This window comes from Mesitornis unicolor, unplaced genomic scaffold, assembly GCF_000695765.1.
Source record: "Mesitornis unicolor isolate BGI_N332 unplaced genomic scaffold, ASM69576v1 scaffold35119, whole genome shotgun sequence".
NCBI lineage: Eukaryota > Metazoa > Chordata > Aves > Mesitornithiformes > Mesitornithidae > Mesitornis > Mesitornis unicolor.
Window position 1 is genome coordinate 625 of NW_010205816.1, and position 26998 is coordinate 27622.

Sequence of the window (26998 nt, forward strand, 5' to 3'; positions counted from 1 at the left end):
TGGGCCTCTGTCTTCTCAGGAAAACCAGGTGGTTCGCATCTCTTTCTCTACCCTCTTCAAGGAGTTCAGATCCACAGCCACCTGGCTGCAGTTCCCCTTCATCTGTGGAGCAGCTGAGGGCTCGGCATGTGACCACACAGCCAGGCGCGGTGAGGAGCGTGCAGCATAGTGGGGATTGGGCTGGCACATCACCCACCACAATAAATTGTTTCTTCTCAGGAAAACCAGGTGGTTCGCATCTCTTTCTCTACCCTCTTCAAGGAGTTCAGATCCACAGCCACCTGGCTGCAGTTCCCCTTCATCTGTGGAGCAGCTGAGGGCTCGGCATGTGACCACACAGCCAGGCGCGGTGAGGAGCGTGCAGCATAGTGGGGATTGGGCTGGCACATCACCCACCACAATAAATTGTTAGAAAAGAAATTGGGTTCAGAAGTTGACTTGATGCTTTCAAGGAGGGTGCAGAGTGTTGGTCCTAAGCAGAAGATCCTCAGCCACATCGTCTTAACCGTGTTAATCTTGTGTCTCCCATCCTGTGAGGTGCAAGGTCTGCAGTATCCTTGCCCATCTTCCCCCTTGCCACCAGCCGTTCTCTTCCCCAGGTGTTGTGGGAGCAGCCCCCGCTGACGTGCGCTGGACCTGCCTGGTGCTGGACCTCCGCTCTGTCCTCTCCCTCTACCTCAGCCGCCACTACAGCCACCTGAAGAGAAAAAACTGGTGAAAAACCTCTGCACCAGCGACTTGCTCTTCGACCCAGGTGAGGAGCTGAGACCTCAGGGTGGCCCTCGGTTTCTCCTGTGACTTAGACCCAGCCTGGAGGGAACCCCAGGGGATTTAAAGCCACTTGTGGGTGAGATGCAGAGCATGAGGCTGCTGTTACTGTAGCACTGGGCAATGTTAAGTTGAACGCATGCCGGTGAATACAGTCTCCTCACCCTTCTGGGAGAAAGTTTCTTGTTTTCCTGCTGTAAAAGGGAAAGATATGAGCAAAGGTAAATATCTTACCAAGACTGGAAACTTTCTTCAAGGAGGGGAAAACTTAAAGGTGCTACTAAGCCTCAGTTCTCCAGGGCCTGTGCGTTTATTTTCTGGAAGAGTCTGTGGTTTTTTTGTTTCAGAAATCTTCCAACTTACTTTTTTTTTTTTTTTAATCCATCTGCTCAGTGTGGCAGAGATATTTTGGTGAAAACCTTTGTTTCTGCCTTTCTTTTTTTGTGCTGGAAATCTGCTTGAAGAGACTGGCCTGCTGGAAAGCATCAGCATCGAGACAGTTATTGATGCTGCTTTCAGATTCCTGAAACTTCTTCTATCTTGAAGACTTTCATTAAGCTAAAAACGCATGAAAAGAAAATGAGAGCAGAACCTGAACACAAATTACATGAAGCTGCTGAATCACTGAATAGAAACCAAAAGCTTGGGACTCCGGGATTTATAAGTTGATGCCAAGGGTTTATACTTTAGCGTATTTTTTGAAGGTTGAGAGTTTCAGGAATATTCCAGTGCGAAGGTATGTTAGTTTGTTATAGACCTCGGAGTTGTAATCTTTGTTTTTCAGGTGACCTCAAAGAGGGAGATGCTTTGTGCCTGTGTTCCATGGAAAACATGCGATCTCAGCCATCTCCACGGGCCTTGCAGAACTCACTCTCTTTATCTCCATCTCTGTGCTGCCAGGTGTGACCTTCTCCGAGGGCCGGCAAGCTGACCTGGCCTGTCACGGAGTGGCTCCCATGCCACGGGAAATGGCTTTCCCTGTGCCGAAGGGAGAGAAGTGGCACGACCTCTACGACTACATCAGGTACAGCTGCTCTCAAACCCACCGCGGCTCTGAGACCTCCACATTCATGTTCTGATATGTCACTGCTTAAGAAGTGACAGATCCAGACAAACCTGGGGCTTGAGTGGGGACATTCTGGTCACCCCAACTCCAGCACTTAGGTGTTAACACATCTACCCTGGTCTAAGCTTAATTGCTGATGGGTGATGTGTTGGGGCAGGAAAAAGGCCATAGAGCACTGTGTGCCTGGCATTAACACCAGTCCTCTCTCTCAGTGGTCTCTTGCTGGGCTTGCTCCCATGGCCAACTTAGCATAATGCAAGCCCCACTTCTGTGCGTGCTCTTCCTAGGGAGTGCTTCAGCCTCTTGCTAAGTTACAGGGCAGTCTGACAGGAGTGGCTGAGCTGTCATCGGCCATAATGCCTTGTTAGGGGGCAGACGTAAGCCCACCTTCCTTGGCTTCGGTGCTGGGCTCCCATTAGTGATGAGGTTTTTGCCACAGAACTCTGTTGGTCATAAATTGCAGCTCATTGTAGTCATCGACTTAGTAGCGTTGTCTAAAGTGCACAGTGCCAAGTTGACCCTGGAGAGTAAGGGGGTAGATCAGACCCGGGAGATGCTTTGGTATCTGTATATCTGGGGGACGATGGGGCAAAAGGGGGGAATCTTATAGGAGACAGTGAAGAGGCTTTTGTGCCAGGCAGTGAGTTATCAAGTGGGATTCCTGGGTGCCAGTGCAATATCCCAATTACCCGGCGCCTTCCTCTGACTCTGCTCAGGTTCCCATCTGAGGGGTCCAAGCTGCCGCATGACTCCATCCAGAAGAGCCGTCCCGGTCCTGTGGCAGGTGGGAAGGCTGGGGAGAGCAGCCCAGGCTGTGCCACCCAAGCTCAATGCCTTGCATTTCTGAAAGAGCCCAACCTACTTCTCGTGTCACCCAGGTGACCAAGTCTCGGAGGACCCTGTCCAGCGGCTGCCCCAGCCGGTGATGCTCACCAAAGCAGTCCGTGACCGACTGTCCCTCATCCACCAGATAACCAGTCCCAAAGCTGTAAGTGCACCGTGGAGGAGGCTGCGACTTCTTCCTTTCTGCCTCCCATGGAGTTTTTCCCCATGTCTCCAAGTTCCTTTATTTAGGATGTAAAAGCTGCTTCTTGTCATTTGCAGCTGATCTGGGCAGGTCAGATCCTTGATCTGGGCATTGTCTGTTGTCTGCTGCCCTACAGTTAATGGCTGAGTGGTTCAGTCTGGTGTAGCACAGAGCAGAGACAAGATAAATGCCAAGTACCTTGTAATCTCCAGACATCTATCCTCCTTGTCTCAGCTGAGGCAGCAAATAGTTGTGTCTTCAAATTATAGATAGGAAATGAGGACTGGAGACTAAAGAGCTTGGTCGGGTGCCCTCAGGGAGCAGAGCAATGTGTGCAAGCCTGTATTGCTGGGACTGCGGGCAGCTGCCCTCACTGCCAGTTTTGCCTTCTCTGCCGGCAATGACACAGGAGCTGGTCCTCCGACTGGCTTACCAGACAACGTGGTGATGAGCTTTTGAAGGGAGACTGGGAGAAGCCATCTCACACTGGAGAGAGAGAAAATGAGAAGTGCAAGCGCTTTGCTGTTCTTAATTGGGATGCACTGAGCTGGCTGGCCAGGTGCATTTAGGTTCCTCTGCTTAGGGGAAAGAGGGCAGCACTTCTCTAGAAGGGCTAGATCTCTCCAGGGGCTCTGGTTTGCTGTCTGAATGCAGTGAACTCTGCACAGACAACACTAGGAGCATAGGGAGCCTGACTGGAACATGACCACGCTATGTACCAACGGGGATGCTCTCTCTCTGTGTTGCTTTGTCCTTGCTTGTGTTGCTGTGAGGAGTCACTCGGGAGAGGTGTGGGTGTCTCCCTGTCTCTGCCTTTGCGGCAGGTGGAAGGCACTGGGAGGAGAGCTGATCTCTGTCTGAAGCTTTATTCTTTCTCAGATGCCACGTCGGTGTCCTGTAACTACAAAAAGCATCCCCAAGGTTCACCTGACAGCCCCAGGGCCTCCAAAAGCTGTGCCTGCTGCAGACCAGGAGCTAGAGAAAAACCAGAGACCATGCAGTGCAGGTGACATGGAGGGGTCACCAGCAGCCAGTGATGGTGGCATCCACGTGTACGCTTACCAGAGGAGGGGGCGAACCATCATACCTGCCATCCACAGCAGTTCAGAGGAGGTGGGTGACGCGCTGAGGAGTCACAGCAGCCTAAGGGTGGCTTTGGGATGTTTATGGCTGATGCTTGTGAGCCCAGCAGAAGCAGCAAAGGGAATGCAAGCTTCAGGCTGGAGCTTCAGTCAATCTTATGGAGTCCTTTTGCTGGCATTAGTTTTTCTGATTAGCAGTTCTTCTTTCCACTAGTATTACACTTACCTGGAGAAAGAGGACCCTCTGTTCCAATGCACTGACCTTAAGCCAGTGTCTATTTACTAGTATACTAATTACAATATATGTTTACTGATTTTCCCAGAGCATGTGCAGGAAGGGCCCTGTACCCAGTGTGCTGGCCAACCAGAGAGCCTCTGCCTGCAGGGTCAGAGCACAGCCCTTCCCGCAGCAGCTGCCGGCTCTCTGGGCATCGCCAGGGCTCTGGGAAGGACCTGGGTGGGAGAGCTGCTTAACTCTGGGAAATGCCAACCCCTCCTTCCTCCCTGATTTGACTTCTCCTAGATGAAATACTTGAAAACCATCTCCTTAATGGGAGAGAACCCAAAGCTGCCTCTGTGCTTTACAGAGAAAGGAGCAATGGGGATGGAGGGACCCTGTGGGCAGAGAACCTCAATCTGGCACTAAGTGCTGTGTGTTGGTTTTGTTTTTTCAGAGGCTCTTACCAGATCCCATCCTGAAGCTGAGAATGATTATTGGCTTTGGAGGCTACAGCACCAAATGGGTCAGTATGATCTGTAATCATGGTGTCAGGGTATTGATTTTTTTTTTTTTTTGGAGATATGAAAGGCATCTGCGTGCTATACTTCTTGATGGGGAAAATGGCCCCAAAGCAGATAGGAATGAGCTTATGTTTGTGCACAGGTCTTCCACTGTTACAATGGTGAATTAGAAATTATGGGGGCCTTTTAGATCTCATGGCTTCTGCATTTAACATGTTAAAATTAGAGCCACTTTGTAGGAGTATGGAAAGGAAGGGCTGTGGTTTGGGTTGTTTCGATGAGGCACTGTGCCTTCCAGAGCCCAGCCTGTGGTCAGTGTTAGAGTAAAGAAAGGGTCGTTTTGGTTCAGCCGGTTCAAGGCCTTGCCAACAACGTGATTTTTCTTGTATGTGCCATTCTTGTAGTAAATGTAATTGGCACTGTAAATCCACTGAGTTAAGTAGAATGTTGGCTGGGCTTTTAGTTTTCCTTTGTGAGTTAGAAGAGTACTTGTATGAAAGAACCTCCTCTCACCTGCACACGTGCAGCATATCTCCTGTTTAAGAAATCTCTGCACGTCCAGCCTAGGACCTGGGGCATCACTGAAGGCTCTGGTGCCCTCTCATTCCTGCCTCGGTCCTGCAGGCACTGTGGACTCGGAACAGCACTGCGGTGGTCTACCCCTGCCACGCTGTTATAGTGACACTGCAGATCCAGACCGGAAAGCAGAGGTTCTTCATTGGACACACGGATAAGGTGCGTGTAATGCTCCTCACAAAGCCCTACGGCAGTGCTGTCCTTGTACCCGGGGTGTACCCTTCCGGTCCCAGCTCTCCTTGAGAGCCTCTAACCTAGCGCTTCCCGCAGGTGTCTGCGCTGGCCTTCAATGGGAACAGCACCTTGCTGGCTTCCGCGCAGGCTGGTCCCCTCAGCGTGGTGCGGCTCTGGGACTTCCTGACGGGCAGCTGCCTCTCTGTGTTTAAAACCCATGTCTGCTCCCTCTTGTCCCTCAGGTGGGTTTCAGCCTGGACACAGGGATGTGTGCAGGTGGGCTCAGTGTTACAGCATGACAGTTTTTCTGTGCTATTTATATGTGATAAAGCAGGGGTGAATTATAGCTCTCCTTCAGCTACCCGTGTTTGTCACCAAGACCTGCTGGCAGCTGGCCTGGAGCAGCTGATATGCTGCCAGCTCCCTCCTGAGCTTATTCCTCAGGTCTTGCTGTCTCCCCATACCTACAACTTGTCTCCTTTTATTCTCTGCTGAGATGCACTCGGGGTACAAGGAGCTGCGTTTTACCAGGTGGCCTCTTCTTGCAGCTTTTCCTACAGCGGGGCTGTTCTGTGTGGCGTTGGAAAAGACAGGCACGGCAAAACGGTGAGGACTGAAACTTGGGTTTGGGGGTTTCCCTGCCCTGCGTACGAGTGACACAAGGCAGCAGTTCTCCCAGATTATGTAGTTATTTCACAGACAAACCTCTGCTCTGGGTTTTAGATATGTTCTGCACTGTAGTCAGAGTCAAAGTCAAATTCCTTTCTTGTGAGCTGCTCAGAAAAGACTTTCTACCCAATGCTTGTGAGTGTTTGCATGCACGATCCTCAGCTGCAAGCAAACAAATCCTTTCAGAAGCAGTCCAAGAGACCTGCTGGGGTTGAGCTGTGGGGCTATTTCTGTCCCTGGTGTGGCCCCAGGCAGAGGATGAAGGTGGCTGTGTGATTCTGCCTGCACCCTGCAGGGATCGCCACAGGCTCACACAGCATTGCTGCCTGCCTCTGCACGGTTCTGGCCCACCAGGCTGAAGGTGACACGTGTCTGTGTGGCATTTTGAGCTGGAAGGCTTGCAAGCACGTAGTGGAGGAATGGGAGTTGAAATGAGAGGTTCAGCACTGACTAGAGCCCAAAAAAACCCTCTTTTAATAGCATTTAGGGTGAGATGCGAGGTTTAATCTTTTCAGTTCTGAGCATTGCAGGGATTGCTGCTGGAAGGAATGCTGGGCACTGAAGCTGCCACCCACCAATGTAGCTAGGGGATGACGCAGATCCCATGTGCAGCAGTCAAAAATAAAATTATTTCATGGGACTGGGGCTTTTGCTTTAGTGGAGGAACTGTTTTCATCCACTGATCCCTTATTGACAACCACCAGCAATTAGCTGTGCCATCGCTAACTGCATACTGCCTCCAGGAAAAAACAAACAGCGCTGTTTTTTTCCTGGCATGTAGCAGCAGTCTGTGATCCGGGTGGGCGCTGACGAGCTGAAACTGGGGAGAGGGGATGAATAGGGTGAAAGCAGGGTGGGAGAAGGAGGGGTGCAGGGAGGCTGGCCAGGGGCACCTCTCCCAGGGTGATGCCTCAGCCTGCCCCAGCCTTTGAGGCGATGCTGGGTCTGGTTTTAACACTGTTCTGAAACGCAGAACATCAAATCACCTGCATTTCTTCACCCATCTCCCCCTTTCCTTTGGGGAAAGGGTTTGGCTCTCTTGTCCCTCGTGATGGGCACTGCGACCACACAAACCTACAATGGAGGAAAGTGCTGTGAGAGGCAGTGTGGGCAGCGTGTGCCACCTCCAGCTCTCACAGCCCTGGTACAGCTCTTATATCTCAGCAGACAGAGTTCCCACTCCTCTCTGGATTTTCTTTCCAAGCCTGAGCCCTGTTGCCAGGCAGCCCTGTGATTTAGAACCTATTATTATAGATGCTAGACAAGTGTATTGCCATGCAGCTTTGCAAAGCTGTTGGACTGTCCCAAACTCTGTTTTTACTCCCTGCTTCAATTCTGTTATTGATACTTTGTGCCCAGCTCTGGAGCAGGCTCCCATATGTGCGGCTGGGCAGCTGCTGTGATGAAAAGCTCTTTTGCTGCCAAGGTTTTCACGTTTGAGCAGCCATTGTGTCTTGTTTCAGATGGTGGTGGTGTGGAATGCTGCTCAGGTGACCCATGGTGGAGAGGTGGCTGTGCTGGCCAAAGCCCACACAGATGTGGACATCCAGGTCTTGAAGATTGCTTTTTTTGATGATACCAGGTAGCGTGCAAAGAAAATAAATCAAAAGCATTGGCACTGCTGCGGGGGGAAGAGTGGTGCTGCAGCTGTCTGGTTGCCATTCTTGTTCTCAGTCCTCATGGCCAGCTGGTGGCCCCTGGGGCACTGACCTTTCCCCAGGGGCTCGGAGAGTCCTGCCCCAATCCTCACGCAGTCTCTCCCTGGCCAGGATGGTGTCGTGTGGCCGGGATAACGTCAGGCTGTGGCGAGTGCGGAGTGGAGCGCTGCGCTCGTGTCCCGTCAATCTGGGCAAGTACCATTCCCTGGAGTTCACTGACCTGGCCTTCGAGGAGGGACACACGGCTGAGCGGGACCTGGAGGACCGCACACTGTAAGGGGCTGATGGGTGGCACTGGTGTCCATCCATGGGGCAGAGCTCTGCTGGGAGGAAGCTCTCAGCTGCCTTTACCAACTTCCATCCTCCTCCTATGCAGAAGCATGGCATTTTGGTTGGGTTTTCCCTACAACCCATCCAGGTGCATCCTGGAGCTGGGAGAGCCTCTCTCCTCCTCAACACACTTTGCTTCCCAAAAGAGGTTTGGCTGCTTGCAGAATGGCCCAAGAAATGGATCTTTCCTCTTCCTGCACTGATGTTTTGTTGTATTTAGTGAATCTCTCCTCCACCTGAGGCTTGTGGTTAGCTTTGTGTTGGCAGTAGGAGGAGTGTGCATATAGACAGATTCACACTTTTTTGTGTGTTTTATTTTAATCATCAGAGCCAGACCTTTGTTGCTACCACATACTGTTCCTTAAAGGCTGAGCTGTCAGCTCAGCTGGCCCTGCCTTCCCCTGGGCTTTGTCCTGTGGCAGAGAGAGGTTTCTGTCTGAAGTCTATGCTGAGCTTTTAGCTTTTTTTAAATTAATGTTTCAAAGAGACAAGAGAAAATAGGAAGCTCTGACTTAGTTGTAGATTTATAGGATAATACATGGAAAGGTGCCCTTGGACACAGCATTGACCTGTAAGGTTACTGTAAACCAGAGTTGCTTCCCATTGGGCAAACAGTTTAATGGTTAAAACCAAGCTGGATTTGTGCTAAACCATGCAGGCACAGCTCCTCTTAACCCTACGGTGCTGGAGCAGAGGTGTCTCTCCTTTACAGCTTTGTCTGCAGCAAGAATGGTTATGTCCTGGAGGTGGACTACAAGAACATCTGCATGAGGAGTGTGCGGCGGCTCCTGCCTGCACAGCCCTCGGGCTGCCAGCAGCAGGAGAACGCAGACAGCAGTGCAGGTAGGAGCATCTGCAGGCAGGGAGTGGGAGCCACCTTGACCATCACTAGGGGCAGAAATGGACTCAAGCAAGTCTCTGGTAAAATAAACCGGCTATTTACCGACTGCTAAGGATTATTTTGGGTCGATTAAATCATTGGTAGCTATTTGCCTTGTAAGTACTGCAAATAATCTCCCTTAGTACAGCAAAGTATCATTTTAAGAGAGAATTTTAGCATTTAAAATGCTGATTGCACTTTCAGTGAAACACTACTTTTAGAAACATGAAACAAGGTCTTAATTTGCTGATGGGAATCTTAACGTAGAGATGGAAAAAGAGCTAAGTAGACCAACGAGAAAGATTAATTTGGGGAATTTTTCATTACTCAGCCTGTCCAGAGTGTTTTGGAAATCTTTGTTGCAGTATACTAAGTAGTACAGCTTTCAGCTCTTCCACTAATTTTAACAGCAGGAAGAATTCACTTTCAAGCATGATTGCTCTGATATCATGAAACTTAGTGCATACTTTGCTTTGGCAAATTTAGCTAATTAGTTTAGAGCGTGCCCTCTGAGAGGTATGTAACTCTGTTTCTCACTTCATGGGCGAGAAAATGCCCCAAAGAGATGAAACACTGTCCTTGGATGTCCTCCTGGTAGCAGCGCTGGTTCTTGCCAGTGCTTTCACCACTGGACTTTATACCTGAATCAAGAAATCCCAGTTTCTGTAGTTCTGTGTTCTCTCTCGCTTCTCACCCCACTACAGAGAGGATTTGGGACATGGGAATGAAAGGGGTTTATATTTCAGGCAGTTAATCTAGGACATCCCTCGCCACAAGATCCTGTTCAAGCCAAAAGTGTGGCAGGGTTTAACAGGTGGGAAGAGTTTTCTGTGCCTGGCGAGAGTAAGCAGAGTTGTACGATAGTGAAGAGGAGTGCTGGAAAGGAATGGGAAGGGAACATGTTTTGCGTTGTGAGGAGGGCTCCCTTCAGCCCATACTGTCCATCACCACAGAGTTTTGACTGCTGCTTCTGCTGCTTCAGCCTCTGGTGCGGGTGGGTCATTGGACTCGGCTCGCGGATGGGGGAACCCTCAGTTTGAGTTTTTGTGTTTCAAGTGTACAAGGTAGTGTTGTGGCTTTGGGTTTACAGGCCCTGGGATCGCTATAAACAGTATTAGCATCTCTTCAACCTTCTGTGCCACGGGTTCAGAAGATGGCTACCTGCGGCTGTGGCCACTGGACTTCTCAGCTGTTGTCTTAGAGGCGGGTGAGTAAAGCTGAGACAGGTGCTTCTGAGCTGCCCATCTCCATCAGCCGGCTGCTGTAAAGCCCTAGTTCCACTGCCACATCTCCCAAAGCAATTTGCAAAAACAAGGGCAACTTTTATGCCTGCTATCTCTAGGGGTTGCTGGCTTGGAAGTCATTTACTTCTTTTTCATGCTTATTCTTGTAACTTGTAGGAGAAAGGCAGGATCTCCTGGGTGAGAGCAGGCACTATGTCTTGATTTCTGTGCCCTTTTACCCATAACTCATCTGTCCATGTAAAATTAGGGGAAAAGTTGAGCAGTTCTTCACTCTTTGAAACAATCACCATCACAGCAGAACCTGGGGACTTCTATAAAGGGCAGAGACTAATTTGTCACTCAACTCAAACCTGCAGGCATTCAGTCTTGTGAGATGCTTGTTTCTGTGTGCATTACTTTCCTGAATGTGAATCTGGCTCGGTAGCTCCAGCTGCTGCTGCCCCTTTCCAGGGGGGGTTTGCTGACTCCTATGTCTTCCCCCAGAGCATGAGGCTCCAGTGAGTTCTGTCTGCATCAGCCCAGACAGCCGCAAAGTCTTGTGCACGACAGCTGCTGGCAATCTGGGCTACCTGAACATCCTGTCCCGGGACTACAACACCCTCATGCGTTCTCATGAGGACTCCATTTTGGCATTCTCGGTGGAGGGGATCTGGAAGCAGATGGCAACGGTGTCCCGGGACAGTACTATCCGAGTCTGGGACCTTGTCTCCATGCAGCAGGTAGATGAGATGAGAGTCAGTAGGTGATTTGCATTTATTAATAGTCTCTCTGGTCTCTGATCTGATGATCAAAGCTCCACAGTTCAAGAGCCCTTAAATGTGCTCCCTGAAGCGTGGGCAAGAAATCCTTCTGGACTACGGAGTTCAGAGTGTTTTAGCTTAATGAACAACTTGGCCTTAGCCTCTGAAGGTATTGTTAAACAAAAATATTTTCTTTCCCTCTGTCTTTTGAATATTGCTTTTTAACACAAAGCATAATACCCAAGGGCTTTATCTAAATGCCCGAAGACCCAGGACTTCGCTGGGCTTTAAACCCATTGAGGCAAGATCAGATTTCTGCTGTGGGACACACTCACAGTGGAGGTCTGAGGCTGTTTAGTTGTTAGGTACAACTGCCAGGTAGAGCTTTATCCAGCTTCATGCCTGTGGTGTGTCTCTTCCCCCAGCTGTACGACTTCACGGCTGCAGAGGAAATGCCGTGTGCGGTGGCCTTTCACCCTGCCCAGCAGATCCTGGCCTGTGGCTTTGACAGCGGGATGGTGCGGACCTTCAGCTTGACTGCCTCCAATCTCCTGGTAGAGCACAAGTAAGTGCTTGCAGTGGGAGCTGCACTTTAGCAGGTATGGGTCTAACTGGGTGTCCTGGCAAGAGCCACAGTGATAATCATGGAGGTGGGAAAAGTGTTTTTCTTGAGTTCAACAATCTTCATGCACCACCTGAGTGGTTTTCAGGCAGAGGTTGCCTGCTGTGCCATGGATCTGGGTGATAAAAGTCCAACCTGTGAAGGCTGTGAGGGCTTTCTGTATGTGTGGGGACATCCTGGTAGACAGTTGGCCAACAGTAGGAAAGAGCTTGTCCTAAAGAGCAACTGAACAGGGAGCCCTTGTGAGCCTCGACGTGGAAAGCAGAGGATGCTCCAAAGGGAGAGGGAGCATGTCCCGTCCAGGGACAGCTGGAGTGCTGGGCTTGCTGCTCAGTTTTCCAAAAAGTTGGAGTGTTGATTGTCCTGGGCTGCTGCAGCTGTGGGCATGGTGGGGTCCTCTGCCTGTCTCTGATTATTTTGCTTCCCTGGATTCTTCACTGTGTTGCACTTGATGTTTCTACTGTTTTCTGGAGGAGCTGTTTGTTTTTTCTCATCCCCTTTTTCATGTTTTCTGTCTTCAGGCAGCACCGCACTGTGATCACTGGACTGACCTTCTCTCCAGATGGCAATTTCATGTTCAGCTCCTGTTTGCAGGGAACTCTGGCTCTTTACAGCTGCATGGAAGAGAAAAGCAATGTCCTGCGAGTCTTGGGTAAGACTTTGGGGTTGCAGGTTGCCTTTCTTCTTTTTTCTGTTAGCACAGACATCCTAGCACCAAAGCCAAACCAGACTCAGCCTACTCAGATATTTTCTGAGGAACCTTCTGAGCTGTGTCATTTGTGTTTATCTGTGAGCAAACCCTAGTGACTGCCAACCCTTCCATACCTGTCCTGGTTCAAACGCTCTCAACTTGCTTGGTGTTTTGATGTCGTGACTGGGGTGGAATTGCAGAGACCTGCCCTGTCACGTCTGGGTTCAACAGTGCATTGCCTAGAAGCAACACAAGTGTAAAGTCCTTCCTATTTATTCATTCCCAAGCCCTGACTCTTTCCATTCTGTGGATGTGCAGTTTAATTTGTTTAAACTGGATCATTTCCCTGATCCTGCCTGCAGCACAGCTGCGCAAAGGGCCTGTGCGTGAGTGGAGAAGGTGGAGCTGCAGGCAGGAGAAGCAGTGCAGGGGCAAGGCAGTTTAGAAACATTAATGTCACGTATAATGTGTGCTTTTGAAATGAGCTGTGGCACCATAAGCTTGGGCAGGGACAGGGAGCTTTGTTACGTGATATTGTACAAAGAGGAGGATTCTGCCCCAAGAAGTGTGCAGTTGAAGTAGATGAAGATGGAATAGGGGCTTGGAGAGATCAGGGAATATCACCCAAGTTTTGCGACTGTGCTGCATCTGGACCTTCACATGTTGACTCTGCTCTGAAACCATGTTTACAGCCTGGACGTGTTCCAGGGACAGAACAGTGGAAGAAATACAGAGAATTGCTCTGATTTCTGTGACTTTTTTAAACCTCTGGGTCTATCTGCCCACTGGACTGATGTCAGCATGGTGGAGTTCAATGTTGACTTAATTCTGCACAGGATTCAGACACCAAGGCTGTAGCTGAGATCTCGCATCCATAGCTCCTTGTCACAGCTTCTTGTAATGTTAAAAAATAAACACTAAAATCAATTTTATTCCCTTGACTTAGTTTTGTTCTTCTTGAAAACACTGCACGTTCAGTCAGGCAACAAGCCTGACCTTGTCTTTGAGGTGGTTCACTGCACACTTTGGGTGTTTCAGATAAAATTTGCAGTATCTTCTACAACAGAGGTTGCTTCTTTCTCAGGCCAGAATGTTAACCCAGGGCTGAGTCAGAGGCAGGAGAAGCTGCAGCTCCCAGTCAGCAGCACCGTCACAGTGAGTTGGCTGCAGTGTGGGCTTTGCTTCTCTCTTACTCTCTCTTTTGCTGTGGCCCTCAGGCAATGTGGTGGCCCCGGATGCTGGGAGCGGTCCGGATGCTTTGGTGGTCAGTGAGGACAGCCGTCTCTTGGCCTTCGTGGGTCCCTCCGAGTATGTTGTGACCGTGATGGAGGTCTGCTCTCTGGATGAGGTACCCAGCAGGTTCCCCTTGTTCCTGGAGGAGGGTGGGGAGACGAGTATGGGCATCAAGGTGCTTTGGGCTGAAGAGGAATCATGTAGGCTGCATCAGATGAGATAGATCAAAGGCCTTGGGCATCAGCAGCGTTGGAGAGGGCCCTTCCCTGCACAGCAGACACTTGCTCAAGGTGCTTACAGTGAGATTTGTTTTCTATTCTGTGAAATAGAAACAAGAAGGTCATGGTTTCTTCTCTGGCCTCATTCCCCTCTAGAAGTATATTTTGGATAAGTGTTGTGTAGACTGTCAGCTTCGACCTCTCTTTGTGAGCTGCTTTCCTGGGCAGTAGGGACATTGCCTGGACCCTGCAGCCCCTCACTAGGTGGGAAGGGAAGGGTCTTGGGGGGCTCTGTAGCCTTGTGTTAGAGCTATGAGAGCTATCCTGAGGCTTCTGCAGTACCTGCTCCAGGATAGTTGTTCAGCGTCTCCTTGTTTCACAGCTGCTGAGGGTGGACATCAGTGTCCTTGATTTGAATGCCACAGCCTTGGACTCTGCAGTGAGAGTCTGCTTTGCTCCTGTGCCTCAAGGCGAGCTCCTGGTATCCACTTCTTCCAATAAAATCCTTGTACTTCATGCAAAAACGGGACGGCTGGTGCGAGAGGTAGGACACTATGAAGTTCAAGTCTTGTGTCACGTGGGGCTTGGGCGCTTTATGTCTCTGATGGAGGCTAAATGAGAGCAGAGCTCATCCTGGATTTCACAGGCTTCAAAAGACTACATGAGTGGCTAGGCTGTAGCTATCCTGGTGTGGTCATGCCCAGGGTGAGCCTGAGCTTGTCCTTGTTTTCCATGCTGTCACGCTCCTGTCCTCTTGCTGAAGCATAAGTAAGGACATGAACTAGCTCAGCTAATGCTGCTGGTGCCGTTTCTTGTCCTCAGGTGTCTCCCGTGCACAAGCTGTCCTGTTCTTCCTTGGCGCTGAGCAAGAATGGCAAGTACCTGCTCACTGCTGGCGACAAAGTTATCAAAGTGTGGGACTATCAAATGCGCTTCAATATCAACTTCCAGGTACTGCCCACAATGGGAGAAAAGGGAGTAGTGCTGCATTTCTGAATCCCTGGAGAAGAGAGCAGCTAACGTCCTGTGTGGCTTGGCCCAGTGTCCCCAGTCCTAATTTGCCCAGCAACCGAGAAATGCAGCCCTATTCCCTGTTGTAATAATGCCCAGCACTGAGCGCAGGCTGGAGCTACTAAAGCCCCATAGTGAGACCCTCTGCGAAGGACAGAGGTCGGTGTCACCTCTGTGCTAAGGACAGAGCCACCCAGAGGTGTTGAGAGTTATGATAAGGCCTTTGGGGGTTTTCAGCTTCTGCAGATCTCAGTGTGTGTTGAAGGTTGACCCTAGGTTAACCAACCCTAGGTCTGAGCACTGTAGGTGTGGTGCTGGCCTCTGAGAGGATCTTGGGCTGAGAGGTATAGACACTGGCTATGCAGGGCAGGGAGTAGAGATAAGCCATGCTGATAGGACAGGCGTGGTGGCGGAGAAGTTCAAGACGTGCTCTCTCCCAGGTGTACATCGGCCACTCAGAGCCAGTGCACCAGGTGGCCTTCACCCCGGACCAACGGCATGTCATCAGCGTTGGAGATGCCATCTTCCTCTGGGATTTCCTAGCGGTGCCTGCAGAGAGGTCATCCCCAGCTGGGTAAGTGCATGTTGCTGGGCAATCCCTACTGCTTCCATGTACCTCCCTGCCCATCCCCGCTCGATGTAACACCGGTCTTGTTGCTTTTCCAGGGCTTGTTCCTCTAAGTCTACTCTGGTTCCAGGAACAGGTGAGTTCGCCTCCTCCCATGAGTTGCACTGGGTGGCAGGAGGAGGCTGGAGAAATGAGCTTGGAGGTATCACCATTGATCAACCAGAATATGAGAGGACCTAAAGGATGAAGGAAGTTAAACAAACCTTTCCTTTTCGCAGAAGGGAGCTCTGAGAACCTAGAGGATGCCTCTGAGACACCTCGGCAGACAGTGCCTCTTCCATTGCTGTCCTCGCCACCGTGTTTGGATGTCAGCTCTGTCCACCGAGCAGGATGTCAAAGTAAGAGAAACTCCTTGTAGGAAAGGGGAAAACTAATCTTGTTTTAGGAAAAACTCCTTGCCTAGTTCAGCAGCATCCTTGGACCTGTCCCTGCCCATGATCCCCTTCCTGCAGACTGACAGACCAGTCTGCACTTGCCTTCCCTAACTTGGACAAAGCCAGCCAGAGATGTTGGAGTTCAGGACCTCTTTATCCTCTGCTATCTTCCGTACACTAAGCTGCTGGCACAGTTTCTCTGAGGTCTATGGTAAATACCTTGATGGACATACCTGGTAGGAGATGTCTGCTTTGCCCTTCACCCTAACAGATGGGCTGTTACATAGAGCGGGAGAGTGACACTGCCAGAAATCAAAGGATCAGTCACACACGAAGCAGCCCTGAAGGACTTAGATGGTTCTGTCCTCCCACTAATTTTTCTCTTCAGGTATTTTCTCTGAGTTGGACAAAGACGACGACGCAGATCTGCCAGGCAGCAGCAGCACGGTGGCGGATGGAGACAAAAATGCCTCAGTCCTTGTGGTGGAGTCAGTCAGGAACGAGGAGTTTATTGCTGTGAGGCCCAAAGTGAAGCAGGAGAGCTCGAGGTCTCCTGGAGAATCAGCAAATGGTAAATCGAGGATATTCCCATCTTGTACGGAGCTTGGCTCCTTCGAGGCATAATGTGTTCAGGCCTACATGGCAGCTTGGTCTGTAAAAATAAAGAAAGGCCATTATTAATATGGTACAGATAGACCCGGACGTGTGTGCTGAGCTGTGGGACAAAGCACTGTGTTCCTGAATTCCCTTGGGTGGGATTTACCAAGGGAAATCGATATTGAGGGAAGCTCATGTCAGTCCCCAAGACTGCTTGTTTTTCTGGATCTTTCCATGCTGCTGCTTTTAGGTAAACCAGAAGCCCCTCTTCAGCTTGGAGCCAATATCATCTCCAAGTGGCATGTTCTATTAATCCCAGCTGAAATTCAAGCTCCCGATGTCTCTATTAATAGATGCACAGCCTCAAAGCTGCAGCAGTTTGTGGCAAGCTGCCAGAAGCAGGCAGCTGCCAGCACTCAGCCCCAGGCTGGACTTGTTGGAAAGCTTCAACATAAAATTATGCCTCTGCCGCTGTTGTTAAAGACCTCTTTCTAGCTGTGTGGCTTATGCCTTCACAGTGATGCCCTGGGCATGTGGTGTGCCTGCTCTTAGGCTGTTTGCAGGGTGGTGTGGCTGAGTGGGATGATGTGGGGAGATGGATGTTCCTCCTTTGCACCTGGAAAACTGGTGCCTTTCCTATGGCCAGATGTATAGGAGCGCAGGGGATGCTGCTGGCTGATTTTTTGCCTTGTATGTGTATGCATGCACATACACAGCATCTGAACAGACAGCAAGCTCCAGCCTAGCTGCTGCTCCCAAACCATTCCCAGGAGCAGCATCCCATAGGTACTGTTTTCTTTGTGTGGCAGAACCCAGAAAGGAGACCAGAAGTCCCAAGACCAAATGCTCTGTCCGCCCAGATTCCTACCGGCATTTCACTCCTCGCTTTAAGGCATCGGTGTTCCCCCAGGTGAGAATTGTGCCAGGGCTGGTTCCTGGGGCACGTGAAGAACAGACATTTGAGGACTGAAGTAGATGAATTTTCCAAATTGTTTCCATTTTGTTCTCTGTTTGAAAGTAAATTGTGAAATATACCCCTGGGCCTCATGTTCAATTAGAAACTCCTAATATTAGTTCCCCTTTCTCCTCTACATGCAGCTCTTTCCAGACTAATAAAAAGTGAGTTGTGATCAACTCTTTTTCTGTTCAGCAAATCCACATACATTTTTATTCAAAAGAAATTGAAATGGCATGTGCTATTGTAAGTGAAAGACGAGTGAGCAATGGTGTGATTCATCACGCACCCATCTTTGTGAGCAGATGCGTTGGCAGAGCAGGCTGGGGAAGGCAATCCATCGAGCGTAGTGAAGATAGTCAAGGCACAGCTCTCACTCTGTTAACAAACAGAGCAATAATAAAACAGAAACTTAACCTTTTCCTAAGCTCTGCTGTTCACGGTGCTGGGAGAAAAGCCACATTTCACTTGCACTCTCAATCCTCTCCTCTGTCCCTCCACCTGGCAGCATTTTTTCTCCCTACTGTCTTCTATTGAAACATCCACATCCCCAAGTCAGCAAAACCCATTGAGCTCTTTCCCAGCAGGATTCGCAGCTGCTCCTCAGATGCGCAGTTGCTGCCAGCCTGTTTTGTGCCCCATCTGAAAGCATCTGTGCCTGGTTTTGCTGGTGCAGTTTCTCTTTTGTATGTATAAGTGTGCACTTTAGTATTCAGCCATTGATGTGTTAAACTTGAATTGTGTGAGTATTGGCATGAAATTGTGTGTTGTGTGTGTGAGGATGTGTGTGTGCTTGCACGCACGCTTTTTCTTACATGGGTGCTGAATGTACCTGACTGGACCATCCTTCTAGAGCTTATTTTAAGCCAGTGTCTATTTTTCTTCCAGAGTTTTTTATCTCCTCCAGCTGGCAGTGAGGTCTTGAAGCTGAAAGCAGTGATCGGCTACAATGGGAACGGCAGAGGGAATATGGTGTGGAACCCGGACACAGGTACGCCAGGAAGGCTCTGGAGGCGCAGGAGGTGTGTGTGCTGAGCCACGTTATGATCTTGTAGCTGCTGGCTTGAGATCTTTGCTTTAGCACAGAGGTTCTTTGCGTTTGTAAAATCCAGTAACCCTTCATTGCTATTGGCAAACGTTATTTGGTATGGGCAGGCTCAGGCTTCAGTTGTTGGGTGGATAGAGCAGAAGGGAAGGCTCCATATCTTGCCTCCTTTCTCCAGGCTGGAGTGATGCCCACCAGCTTGGCTTTGCTCAGGTTAGGGGAACTGAGATTTGTTCTTACTCCACTCTCAACCTGATGGGAAGGATGCTGACAGGCTGTTTACAAAAGTCAGCTTTTACACATTGCTGAAAAAAATAATTTTCCTGAATTGCAATGTAGGTTGAGTGGGAGCTGTATGTGAAGCCTTTACGTGAAAGCATCCCTTTTCCTCCTCTTCTGCTAGGCTTCTTCGCCTACACCTGTGGCTGCGTCATCGTGGTTGAAGACCTGCACTTGGGATCACAAAATCACTGGCTTGGCCACACAGAGGAGATCTCTACGCTCGCTGTCAGCCACAATGCCCAGGTACCGAGAGGCTTCTGCTGCCCCAGTCTGGGTTTTGTCTGTGTCACTTTGGGCTAAAGGAATGTGTAGAACTAAAATCCCATTTATCCTTTCCTTCTGCCTGCTGCATGGGGAGACCTGGGGTTAAGGAATTAAAATAAATGTTTTTGGAGCCTAGCTGTCCATTGTGCCAGCGCAATGTGACAATAAAGGTTGCTGCCTTCCTCTGAGTGATGCTACTGTTCCCTCCTGCCATCAGCTGATGGTTATTCTCACAGAAATTTGCCAACCACATCACTTTAATTTGAGACTAACAGTTGCTAAGACTAAGTGTTCTCCAATTATTTACTAAGGTCTCAGTGACAACATATCACTCTGTTAGGTTCTTGCTTCTGCCTCGGGAAAGAGGAATGGAGACTCCCATTGTCAAATCTGCATCTGGACCGTCCAGGGTGGGCTTTGCACAGCAAGTCTCTTCCATCACAAGACACAAATACAAGCCATGGCGTTCTCTCGGGATGACAGGTTCCTTGTTACCGTAGGTGAGTACACCTGTAACACAAGGTGTGGGTGCAGGAATACACCCCAGAGTAGACAGCTCATGGGATGAAGGTGCTGTAAGTGTGCAACACCTGCAAGAGGTGTACCAAGTTCATGGGTATGAAGCTGTTCCTTAGTAGCCTGGGGACGATGGATAATGCAGCATGTAAAACTGAAAGTGATCTTGGGTCCTCCTGTCAGCGACTGCCTGCAGAGGTTCTCTCTGCAGCTGAGTGTGCTTCCAGGGTGCTGTCGGCAGCGTTTTGAGGGGAAGCACACGCCCTGTGTGTCTCGGCCACAGGCACAAACACTGGCCTCCCCAGAGCTCCCCTTCAGTTCCTACTGCCCCAGCTAGCTCGTTTTTCTTGAAGTTACAGCTTTTTTCTCCTCGCTCGCTGGTGCTTGTTAAGCCTGTGTAAATTTGCTGTTACTATATATAGTATCCAAAGGGAAAAGCCTTCTTCTGGACTTCTTATTGCTGCTTAGGTGGAATTGCGTAGAAGTAGCCAGGCTTCACACTGTGAGCCTCCTGCCAGGCAGCGACGCCAGCACAAGATGGATGCTCAAGCTGTCTGTTTTGTTTAGGCAGGGGACATTTAAAGGTCAAATATGTAATTAGTAAGTTCTTGTTTTGCATGAGAGAGGACCTGTGGAGCAGGCAACACACTCTCCCTGAGCTGGTGAGTCTGCCCTTGGAAAAAAGCAAGCTTTGCTGGAGAGAAAGAGAGCTTTGTGCTCTCCACAGAGCAGCGTGGGAGAGGAACAGTCCTCTTCCAGCTCTGGTTTGAGCTGCAGAGAGAGAAAAGCTGAAAGTCTCCACTGAGATTATGGAGCCTGGAAAAGGCAGCAGGAGAGCACTGTCCTCTGGAGCTGTATGGGAGCTGGAGATGTTTGCCATCACCAAGGCCAGTGCCTTCTGCTGCCACCCAGATATGGTAGCTTCCATTAAGATCAGCTCCCATCTCAGCTTTAGCCTCAGCAATGGTGACATCCTTTCCTTATTTCAAGACTGTTGTTAGCCCTGAGTGCACAGTATTGCTTGAGGGCCTGTGTGGGGCATGCGTTGAGGTGTGCAGTAGCTCCTGATGATACAGAAACAGCAGAAAACCTGCTCTGTCTGCTGAAATCCCTACGATGTCAGCCATCGGCTGGTCCAAACGCGGGCTGCAGACCCCACCACAGGGCCAGATTTGCTACAACCTCTAACATAAAATGTTGGGCCAGTTATATCTGTCCTCAACTCTGATGAGGACCCATCATGTTGCGCAGCATTTGCTGAGCACGCAAGGAGCTGTGTCCATGCCTGGGACAGTGTTCACAGCAGGTATTGCCAAACAGCTGAACAAGAGAGCAATACAGTTGATGCATGTGTGCAGTGCATGTGCTTGGAGCATCCTGAGGCTGCAGAATTTCCTCCTACTGTCTTTCATGTTCTACCTAGGAGACTACAGCGATCAAACCATTGCTTTGTGGAGTACGTACACTTACGAACTCATGTCGTCGACTTGTATCTTGGAGCCAGTCCATGATGTGGCTTTTAGTCCTTTTTCTCACAGAGAACTGGCGTGCGTGGGGAAGGGAGCCATGATGTTTTGGCTGTTGGAGCAGCAGGGAGCTGATGTCAACCTCAAGGTAAATCTCAGTTTTACCTTCTTTTGTAATTTCTGTTCAGCATTTATGACTCCTTTTCCAAGCCCCTGGTGAGTGCAATGGAGGCTCTGCCCCCACAGGTCTGTGATAGCTGGTGATTTCTCCTAGTGAGATGAAGCTGGCTGGCCATGAGTGGCTTTTCGTTGTATCTGAGTCATTAACTGCATGAATAGGAGAAGGGTTTAGGTTTTTTTCCAGTGTAGGTAAACACCATATTCTTTGACGTTTCTGTTTTCTGTGCTTTGGCAGGGTTATCAGGTCCCTGCCCCAGATGTTTTAGGGCCGGTGGAGCTGACCTCTCTCTGTTACGGTGCCGAAAATCTTCTTTATAGTGGGACCAACTCGGGTCAGATCTGCGTGTGGGACGTGGAGACTAATTGCTGCTTCATGACATGGGAGGCTGACGAGGGCGAGATCGGTGGGTGCAGATGCCCCAGGCGTCTGTAAAGGCTGTAACAGGGAACTTGTTAGGAAAGGAGAGCAATGAGCTTGCAGACCTCCAGTTTCAGCTGTGCTTGGCAAACCAGTTTGCTGTGTTGAATGCAAGATGCATGGGGTGGCAATGGATCTGTGACCTGGGTTTCCTCATCAGAGCTGGGGGTCTACCTCTAGTCTGTAAAAATACTGGGTATTGGGCTGTAAAAGACCCCCACTGCCCTGCCCAAGTGAATCGGTGGCCTGGCTCTCAGGAGAGAGGGTGATGGCCAAGGGCAGTGGATATTGATGGGTGCCCTTCATTCCCAGGTGTGCTGGTGTGTCGGCACAACAGGCTGATGAGTGGCAGCAACATGAAACGCATCCGCCTGTGGGCAGTGGCCGCCGTGCAGGAGCTGAGGCTGAAAGGTCCTGATGCCAGGTAGGAGGTTGTGGCCCTAGTGCCTCTGCTGTGCTTGCACCCGTCTCAAGAACACTGTGCTCTGGAGATGCTCTTCCCCTTGTCTGGCAGCTCCCAGGACCTGTCTGAGAGGTGGCTTTTCACGGACAGACATTGGCTCTGCCTGCAACCTCGCTGCTCCTGTTGCTCTTCATCCTTAGCTTTTTCTCTCAATCCCTTGACTGCTGATTCTTTTTATCTGAATCTTTTTACTGAATTTTTGTTACAGGTAGCTGAACCCTCTTAATACTGGGAATGGGTGGAGTTTATCATGCCTGAAGCTTGTGTTGGTGATTTGTAGGAGCTCCTTTAAAAGAATTAGTGAAAATACATTGCCTTTGTTTATTCTCTTGTGCCATTGCATCATAGTCGCTGTTCAGTGTACAGGAATTGAACCATTTTGCTGCAAACACATGACTGAGCTCACTAGAAAATTGCATTTAAAGGAGGCAGAGTGGCTGTTCTGACAGTTGAGACAGTCTTTTTTGTGTCTTCCTTTCCTCCAGGCCTAGCTCAGTCCTGCTAGAGCATGAGATCACCCTTGATGGGACGATAGTCAGTGCAGCCTTTGATGACTCTCTCGAAATGGGAATTGTGGGAACCACGGCAGGAACACTGTGGTACATCAACTGGACAGAAAGCACAAGCATCCGACTAATCAGTGGCCACAAAAATAAGGTAAGAAGGGCTGGGTGCTTTGTCCCACAGAGCAGCGAGTGCTGTGTGTGCTGTCTGTACCCTCAAAGCGTGTGTGGGCTGCACAAGCATTCCCTGGTCTGGCCATGGGAGAAGTCAGACAGCTGCAGGACTCAGTAGTGCTTACAGGATGACATGGGTGAGTCTATAGGGAATTGTGCACACTGAGGAGTGCAAACTAAAGAAGTCTGAGCTCATCTGCTCCAGCCTCTGTTGTTTAACAGCCTCAGCCCGGGAGCAGCTCCTTTCTGCTGGAGCGGAAGGATGTATTTTGCAGCCACAAAGGCTTCATTCCTGGGTGCTGCAACTTCTGCCTGCCTTCTGTTTGCCAGCTGGACATCCATATTGGATAATGTTTCCTTTGCTTAAAACATTTTAAAAAATCCCACCCAGGTGACGAATGACTGTTCTGAATTTTGCTGTTGCTTTGGGGTATCTTTATACTACGTTAAAAAAGATTTCAAATGGTAGAAGAGAAGGTATTTTACTTACACCTGTGTTGTGTAAGTGCCTGGTTCTAGCTTTGGTTTACTGGTTTCCATTACAAGTCTCATTGTCAGTCCAAGATTTAAGCATAAAACCAAAGCACCCCACCTTCCTCTACATCTGGGACTTCTTCTCTCATGTCTCCCATGAAACAGGGTCCTAGGGGATAAGAGGGGCAGAGGAGCTAAAATGCCCTGGGCTGTGGCACCTGTAGAGCCCCTGTTCCCCATGTTGTTTCTCACTGCAGGTGACCGAAGTCTGCTTCAGTCCTGATGAGACCCACTGCGCAACGTGCGGGGAAGACGGCAGCGTGAGGATTTGGTCTCTGAGCAGCATGGAGCTGGTGGTACAGTTCCAGGTGCTCAACCAGGTAATTGTTAGTGGTATGTCAGTCTCTTCCTCTGGCAGTGGGCACAGTCCATTGCTTAGGACTGTCATGTCCTTGCAGAGCAGATTAAAGCTGGAGAAATACTTGCAGGTGAAGCTTTTTAGTGCATTTGATTGCACAATCCTGCTGTCTTCACTGTGTCATTGCGTCTCTGGTTGTTTTGCAGAGCTGCCAGTGCCTGGCCTGGAAGCCTCATCCCATTGTTGCATGGGAAGCTGATAGCCAGCATGTAGTGGCAGGGTACAGCGATGGCACCATCCGCGTGTTCAGTGTTTCCAGGACAGAGATGGAGCTGAAAATGCACCCCCATGCTGTTGCACTGATGGCAATTGCCTACTCCACAGACGGTGAGGCTGTTAACGGTGGTGAGATGTTGCCTCGGGGAGCATGGCTTGGTTGTGCCTGGGTTACCCTGACCTCCAGCCACTCTGCGTACTGGTGACCTGCCCAAAAACCTGGGGTCAGGGAGAGCCAGAGAACTTCTATCGACGAGTTTTGGTGGCTGCCAGCTGAGCATGTGGTAAATGGACACAGGAGATATATTGGCAAATGGTATAGCTAAGGGGTCTGGGTACAACAAACATTCCTGTGTGTCCTACTCACAATTTACAGTGATGCTGCTTCTTCAGTGTAGTGTTTTAGTGGGTGTCTGCAAGACATTTCATCTTACCCAGCCCTTGACTCATGTTCTCAGCGTTTCACGGTGTTTTGGGACACTGGTAACCCACAGTTGTGAACCTTTCTGCTATGGGCTTTTTCTTCTACAAGAAGTGTCCCATTCTTTTATCTCCTCTGCCCACAGGAGAAATGATTTTGTCGGGGGGCAAGGATGGGCTTGTGGCTATCAGCAGCCCTCGCACCGGAATGACTATCCGCGTCCTCGCTGACCACAAAGGCTCCCCCATCACGGTCCTCCAGTGCATCAGGAAGCAGGTGAGACCTCTCCCTCTGCCCTGGCGCTGTGTGGGAGCAAGTCCTCCAAGTGTCACTGCACAGCTGTGGGAAGGGCAGCAGGGCCGGGTCAGTCAGTGAGTTTGCTTCATTGTCCTTTGCTTTTCCTCTCTGAGCCCCCATCTCCTCCAGTAACTTCTGCTCAGGGATGTCTTCAGTGGGGTAGAGCTGCAAGCATTGCAGGTGCAGTCCTAAGCAAGGCCATGCCTGTGGGCAGGGGGACCTTTGGTAGCTGTTGTAGATGCACTGCAGTCTCAGAGAGCAGCACCTCTTGAGAGCAGCCTGGGCTGTGAACTCTAAGCCCCTGTGCCCCCAAGAAAGGGCTCAGCATGCTTGACCTGTGTCATTCCTTGGCAGCTTGGCCTCCTGTGTATCACTGGCTCTTTGTACGATTCCTTGGTGGAGCTAGGAAGACTTGGTTGTGCAGTGGTGTGATGGTTTTAGCATGTCCTTTGTCCCTCTCTTCATAGAGAGTCTACTTCCTTCATGAACTAAAAATGAGAATAATTTTGCCTATTTTCTAAGGCTTTAAAATCACCCATGCTGCAAGGCTGTGTTCCCTGGTAATTCTAGACTTAGGAGATCCTCCTCGATTTTAGGTGAAGGACATTGTTAGGGGACACACGGTATCTGCAAGCACTCCCCTAGGAAATTGTGCAGATCTGGAAGGCATCTTGGGGAAGAGATCTGTGTCATTCAGGCCAGGCACTCACCCCTTCTCCAGCAACCTCTTTTGAGTCTTTCAGCCTGAAGTGTGCTGCTGGTTCCAATACTATGGCTTCTTTATGCTATTTTATTCTAAGTGACTTTAAGCACTGCCTAAATGGAGGATAATCCTGGTGTTGATCCCCTATGGCATAAGGCCTGTGTTCCCACAAACTCCTGCCCTGTGCTAGCTCTAGGGGCAGCTTTTTCTAGAGCTTCTGTACCACCAGAGTCACAGTGTTGCTTTTATCTTAGGACCTGGGGGTGTTGGTGGTCAGCAGGATGACCATGAGCCAGCACTGTGCCCTTGTGGCCAAAAGGCCAATGGCATCCTGGGGTGTATGAGAAGGGGTGTGGTTGTAGGTCAGAGAGGTTCTCCTTCCCCTCTACTCTGCCCTGGTGAGACCACATCTGCAATATTGTGTTCAGTTCTGGGCCCCTCAGTTCAAGAAGGACAGGGAATTGCTTGAAATAGTCCAGTGCAGGGCCACAAAGATGATTGAGGGAGTGGAGCATCTCCCTTGTGAGGAGCAGCTGAGGGAGCTGGGTCTCTTTAGCTTGGAGAAGAGGAGACTGAGGGGAGACCTCATTCATGTTTATAAATTTGTAAAGGGTGAGTGTCAGGAGGAAGGAGCCAGGCTCTTCTCTCTGATGTCAAATGATAGGACAAGGGGCAATGGGTGCAAGCTGGAGCATAGGAGGTTCAGTCTGAATATGAGGAAAAACTTCTTTACTGTAAGGGTTACAGAGCATGGCCCAGGCTGCCCAGAGAGGTTGTGGAGTCTCCTTCTCTGCAGACATTCAAAACCCGCCTGGACGCCTTCCTGTGTGACCTGGTCTAGGTGATCCTGCTCTGGCAGGGGGCTTGGACTGGATGAGCTTTCGAGGTCCCTTCCAACTCCTAATGTTCTGTGAATCTTCCGTAGAACCATGACTTTGGGGTGGAAGGAGGTGAGCTCTGGCTGGCCGCCAGCTCGGACCGGCGGGTCAGTGTCTGGGCCTCCGACTGGCTGAAGGATAAGTGCGAGCTCCTCGACTGGCTCAGCTTCCCGGCTCCTGCCAGCCCTGAGGTGAGCGTGGCCCCTGCCTGCTCATGGCGTGGGGATCGACACCAGCCAAGCTGGAGCAGGGATGCTTCAAGGCTCTGAGCAGGACAGGGACAAAGAGAGAGTGTGTGCTTAGGAAAGTCATCTCCATTAGTTTTGCTGCTTGTAGAGTATCTTGTTAATGCACCTTTTTGCGTGTCGCCAGGCAGCGGGAATTGCAGCAGTGCCTAACCACCAGGAAGCGTGAGGAGTCAAAAACTGCATCTGCAAAGAGCTGAAACCCCTGTGCTATGCAAAACAGAGCACAGGCAGCAATGAGCACAGTGCACAGAAGAGAGACCTGATTATGAGCATGCCACTAATTTTGACATTCCCATGGAGCATCAATATTCAGAGCCAGGAACCCAGTGATGGGTTCATAAAGGCAAATACTCCAGTCCTGTGGGTCTGAGATGCTTTGCAGAACACTTTGGCTCCAAGATGGATGTGGGATTTGGGATGCCTGCTAGGAAGGGAGGAGGGTCTCTATCAGGCAGGATGTCCTCTACTCAGTCCACTACTAAAGATCTATCTTCTGGGCCCCATTTTCTTGTGTTAAACCAATCCATAACCCAATCCCACCTTCAAGAACACATAGCAATAATGCCTTGGTGGGAATTCAACCTGCTGGACCCCCATGTGTCCTGCTTCTATGAGAGTAAACAGTTTGCTTCAGGTTTCCATGGCAGTGAGTGGTTGCTCCTTGCTTTGCTGTGAGCACATCTGAGATGGTAACGCAGGAGGGAGGAAACAGCCTCCATCAAACTTATTTCTCGCTGCTTGGACACCT

At 50.1% G+C, this 26998-nt stretch overlaps 1 protein-coding gene across 1 annotated transcript in view; it reads left to right on the forward strand.

Annotated features, from left to right (window-relative positions):
- Positions 1–26221, forward strand: part of WDR90 (WD repeat domain 90) — a gene marked incomplete at both ends in the record, with an annotated part of 26842 nt that extends 621 nt beyond the window's left edge. The window contains 36 exon segments of the mRNA XM_010191551.1: positions 20–149; positions 341–349; positions 600–701; positions 704–754; positions 1669–1792; positions 2551–2618; positions 2713–2822; positions 4618–4686; positions 5309–5419; positions 5531–5676; positions 5983–6040; positions 7567–7685; positions 7873–8034; positions 8804–8934; positions 10062–10178; positions 10699–10934; positions 11381–11520; positions 12099–12229; positions 13486–13616; positions 14102–14263; positions 14542–14670; positions 15171–15304; positions 15397–15434; positions 16121–16303; positions 17139–17239; positions 18173–18275; positions 18733–18854; positions 19216–19375; positions 20815–21005; positions 21273–21441; positions 21768–21879; positions 22404–22575; positions 23327–23449; positions 23634–23814; positions 24270–24400; positions 26050–26221. Of these exon segments, the coding sequence (XP_010189853.1) occupies positions 20–149; positions 341–349; positions 600–701; positions 704–754; positions 1669–1792; positions 2551–2618; positions 2713–2822; positions 4618–4686; positions 5309–5419; positions 5531–5676; positions 5983–6040; positions 7567–7685; positions 7873–8034; positions 8804–8934; positions 10062–10178; positions 10699–10934; positions 11381–11520; positions 12099–12229; positions 13486–13616; positions 14102–14263; positions 14542–14670; positions 15171–15304; positions 15397–15434; positions 16121–16303; positions 17139–17239; positions 18173–18275; positions 18733–18854; positions 19216–19375; positions 20815–21005; positions 21273–21441; positions 21768–21879; positions 22404–22575; positions 23327–23449; positions 23634–23814; positions 24270–24400; positions 26050–26221 (4528 nt within the window).
- Positions 26222–26998: the final 777 nt, after the last annotated feature.